This window comes from Silene latifolia, chromosome Y, assembly GCF_048544455.1.
Source record: "Silene latifolia isolate original U9 population chromosome Y, ASM4854445v1, whole genome shotgun sequence".
Lineage (NCBI taxonomy): Eukaryota > Viridiplantae > Streptophyta > Magnoliopsida > Caryophyllales > Caryophyllaceae > Silene > Silene latifolia.
The window spans coordinates 224198822-224203969 of NC_133538.1; the positions used below are offsets into that span (position 1 = coordinate 224198822).

The 5148-nt window shown below is 36.2% G+C and overlaps 1 protein-coding gene across 1 annotated transcript; it reads right to left on the minus strand.

The window, feature by feature from the left end:
* Window positions 1-2744: 2744 nt before the first annotated feature.
* LOC141630142 (uncharacterized) lies at window positions 2745-3419 on the minus strand. Its single transcript, XM_074443013.1, has one exon. The coding sequence runs from the start codon at window positions 3417-3419 to the stop codon at window positions 2745-2747; it is 675 nt and encodes a 224-aa protein (XP_074299114.1).
* Window positions 3420-5148: the final 1729 nt, after the last annotated feature.

The following is a 5148-nucleotide window of genomic DNA, read 5'->3' on the forward strand; positions in this document are numbered from 1 at the left end:
CAAGACCACCTAATGCATGGAAGTGCTACCATCTCGGTTACCCGAGGTAATGTATATCAAATTGACAATAAAAGAACGTATTTTAATAAATAAGTTTAAAGTGATACATAACACATTCCAAAACTGTCAAAAGAAATACAACTGTTCCAAATCCAAAACTAACTAAAGTAAATGTAAAGTTTGACAACACGGCGGAAGACTCTAAACGACTCGTGATGACTCAATCCCAACTATCCCTTGCGCATCCATATCGTACCTGCTCAATAACTTCTCACCATCCCAGAATGGATCACCACAGTTTTTAAAACAATTAAATGGAGTCAGTTACTGATTACACAATATACAGTAATGTAACAACAATACTTATAATCCCCCAACACCGTCACATCACCAATCACCTGACTAGGCCGAAGGTCTAGTCCTGCCAGATTACGGCCGCAACTAGTAAACCACACCGCCAGTGGGGGACCGCAGCCATTCCTACCTAAGCCCTCCTCATCTATTCAGAGCGCAAACCCATGTTCCTTAATGTGCACATCCCCTCTTGTGGCGGGTTCCACAAGGGGCGAATCAAGGGCGTTAAGCCACTCCCGCAAGCGACTCCACTCAGCCGAGGACGCACCTCGCGAACCACAGACAAACAACTACTACCAACTACAACATCAACAATTAGCAATTCCAATATGATATAGACAAATGCTATCAATCAACAATCAACAACCAATCAACCATCTCGCATTATGTAAAAAATAACTGAGTAGGAAACCCTACCTAGAAATGCAATTACCACGATCGTCACAACAACGAATCAAAAAGGTTCCTCTGCGAAATCACCTCCTATCAATCACACAATCATACAATTACCATTTAAACCAACAATACACCCAAAACCCCCAATCTACCCAATTAGGGCTTAAACCAAAATAAACGAAACAATACAAAAACTGTACTAGGATCTTACCCACAACGCGATGGTCTTAACGGCATAAAGAACTCTAGATTCCGACGACACAAGCCTTTGGATTTGATAGCAATGAGAGAGATGAGAGCAACGTAACTTTGTTTTCTCTTTTGTGAAACTTAGAATAGGGCGAAAAGTGAAAAGCAACTGACGAAAAGTGTTTTTATATCATTCTCACGTTGCTATCAAAACCCGGCAAATAACCCGTAAAAACTAACTTACTCGATCGAGTTAGTGACTTACTCGATCGAGTGGCCCCTACTCGATCGAGTACCCATTAGACATAACGCTGTTTTATACGCAAAACTCACTTACTCGACAGAGTAAGCCTTACTCGATAGAGTACCCAACAGCACATAAAACCGTAGTATTACATGCCCCCACTCGATCGAGTACATTCAAAGCAGAATGCACTCCAGAATCCGTAAACAACTTACTCGACAGAGTAAGTCCTACTCGATAGAGTACCCAATAGCTCAAATATCTGAGTTATTACAATATTAGAGAAGACCGTTGCTCGTTCGCGCAAAGATTGGGCAATTAAGCTTGATGATGCATTGTGGGTATATCGCGCGGCCCTTAAAACACCTATCGGGACCTCGCCGTTTATGTTAGTTTATGGAAAGGCATGCCATCTCCCAGTTGAGCTCGAGCACCGTGCATTCTGGGTGGTAAAAAATCTCAACTACGATCTCAAGAGTGTAGGAGGAGAAGCGTTCGCTTGATTTGAATGAGTTGGATGAATTCCGACTCGATGCCTATGAGAGCTCCCGTATTTACAAAGAAAAGACAAAAAGATTGCATGATAAGCGAATCATGAGACGATAATTTAATGAAGGAGATTTAGTTCTTCTTTTTAATTCTCGATTTAAACTTTTTCTAGGAAAGCTTCGTTCTCGATGGCCCGGCCCCTTTAAGGTTATTCGCGTTTTCCACTATGGATCTGTAGAAGTGGAAAGTGAAGGGCATACTTTTAAGGTGAACAGACAACGTTTGAAGCATTATGTGGTTGGCTCTCCAATTGGAGTAGAGGTAGTTCAATACCTCTCCACTCCATCTCCCGAAGCATAATTCTAAAGGCGTCGAGCTCATGACGTTAAACGAGCATTTTTCGGGTTATTACCCGATGTTGTACTAATTTTTGTAATTCATTTCTTTTCAGTTTATTTTATTTAAATTTGCTTGTGTGTTAATTTATTTTATAGGAGTAGTTTAGAAAATTTGCTAAATAAAAAGATAGTTTAAATGTTTCCGTAAATTTGGACGGGCATGTGCTGAGCCCGGACGAGTGTTTATTCGAGAAGCGATTTGGGTGGAAAAGCCGAGTCTAAGACCATCCCCAAGCAGAAGGTCGCCTTAATCGGGTCACCAAAAATTTTCCTCTTAATCGCACCTTATTAATCTTGACCCACTTTCACCCTCCCAAGCAGAAGGTCACGACCTGGGTCACGACCTGGGTCACCAACCCAATCATTTTTCCACTTTTCAACATTTCCAATCATTTACCACATTCACTACCCCACCAAAACCTCTCTCTTACTTTTACAATTATTATTTAATAACATACTACAATTAAGTTATTCTTTTCATTTTTAAAATAAATTCTACTCAAATATGTTAAGTAAATTAATTTGATAGTGTACATTAAAAAAAATTATTGGCAATAAATAAAATTTATTGAAAGCATGAGTCAACATATAAAAAAACCGCATACATAATTCAAAAAAAAAACACGATCTTAAAAAACATTAAATACTACGAAATAAAAAAAATGCATTCTAAACTAATTCGAGTTACGAAAGTTTTGCCAAATATGCTCAATGAGATCATTTTTCAGAGCGTTATGAGTGGCACGATCACGAATCTCACCATGAATTTCTATGAATCGTTCTTGAGGCGATCTTCTAAGACGATGATATTCATATGGATCATCACTAGCTGAAGTCGGATTATCTTCTTTGAACTCTGCGATTATGTTTTCATAGTTAAGATAAGTTTCTCTTTCATCTTCAACTATCATATTATGCATAATAATACAAGCCATAAGAACCTTCCCCATATTAGCTCGATCCCAAAGAAGACAAGGGCGTTTGATGAACGCAGATCGAGCTTGTAGGACGCCAAAAGCACGTTCCACATCTTTTCGACAACTCTCTTGTCGAGCTGCAAATAACTTATGCTTTTGAATTTGTGGCGCATTAATTGTTTTAACAAATGTTGCCCAACCAGGATATATACCATCAGCAAGATAATATCCCATATTATAGTTCGTACCATTAACCGAAAAATTAACAGGTGGGGAAGATTCTTCTAAAACGTCATTAAAGAGTGGAGAACGTTCAAGAACATTAATATCATTAAGCGAACCTGGTGTGCCGAAAAAGGCATGCCATATCCATAAATCGCATTTAAACGACCGCTTCCAAAATGACCGTTGGCTTTGAACTTCTCCCGGCATATTGTCCCGCCCATGCTGTGGGACAATTTTTCCACTCCCAATGCATGCAGTCAATGCTACCCAACATACCAGGAAATCCACGAGCTATATTTCTAATCTAATGGCTATAATCAATCCAACGGCTATATTTCTAATCTAATGGCTATAATCAATCCAACGGCTATATTTCTAATCTAATGGCTATAATTAATCCAATGACTATTATCAGTTCTATTGACGTAAATTTTATATCGGAAAATTTACATAAATATTTACAATTATTTACAAATACAACTACACCAACCCATTTACGATTATTTACAAATACCACCCAAGTCTTCCATGTAACAGTTGTCTTCATATAAATACAAATACTTGTAAAAAAAAAAAAAGGAAAAAATAAATAAAAACAATGAAAAGTACACCAACCCCACGCATTCATATCATCATTCATAAAATACAATTTCTTTTAAAAAAAAAAAAAAAAAAAAAGGAAAAACGATGATAACGATGAAAGTTGGGTTTTATTTCACCAACCCCACGCATTCATATCACCAACCCACCAACTATCTATCATTCATATCTATTATCTCTATCCAGTATTCACCCAACTATCTACCCAAAAAAAACCCCCAAAAATCTCATTCATATCATCATTCATTGTTGATTTTATCTCATAAATTGTTATATCATTCCTAAAGTTGGGTTTTATTTCGATTTGGGTTTTATTTCGTTTTGGGTTTGATTTCGATTGGTTTTCTGATTGGAGATTTCATCAATTCATTCATCCCGATTTCATTCATGCAGGTAAATTCTTGTTAAATCGTTTTCATTCATTGATTTTATTCATTCCGCTTTGTGATTTATTTATTATCGAAATCTGATTAATCGTTGCAATTTTGTTCCGATTTATTTTCTGATTAATATTTAATTTTCGAAATCTGATTAATCCTTGCAATTTTGTTCCGATTAATAATTTATTTTCTGATTAATAATTAATTTTCGAGTTTAAATATTAAATATTAAATATTAATCAGAAAATATAAACCCGATTAATCCTTACAAAATATAAACCCGATTAATAATTTATTTTCTGATTAATAATAATTTATTTTCTGATTAATAATCCTTGCAACATATTAAATAAACTAAATATCAGACATATATTTGTCCATTAGCTTGTCCTTCAACTCTTGATCTTTCGGGTTTATATTTTGTTGTGAGAGCAATGTGTTCAACCAATTCATCTCCATTTTTGTTTTCATTTTTTGAATCCTAATTTGTTCGATTTCAAAATCAGCTGCAAGCCTTTTTTGCCGAAAATCAATTTGCTCTTTCGTAGTGAGCCTATTTCCCTCCATTATTTCTCGGTCGTCTGCACTTAACATAGAATCAGGCACGACCTCAGGTGCTTTTCCATTCCGCTTCTTTTTAGCTGCCTCCCGTCCTTCGGGTCGGTCACTTGCGTCGACATTAAGACATCAACTTAAACTCGTGGTCCGGTCCATAGCTTGCTAAGTGTATACGACGCGGTTTCATTATAAACTGTTATCGGTTATCGGAAATTAAGGCATCAACTAATAATACGGGTTAGTTGAATTATTAATACATGTCCGACAAAACAGTATTGTATAATTATATTCAATATACATTTAATTAAATATAAAACGCTTATATTTAATTTTACGGTCTTGGTTAATTCGCCTTTAGCCCATGATATTTAATCCGTATTAAATATAATATCTCAACA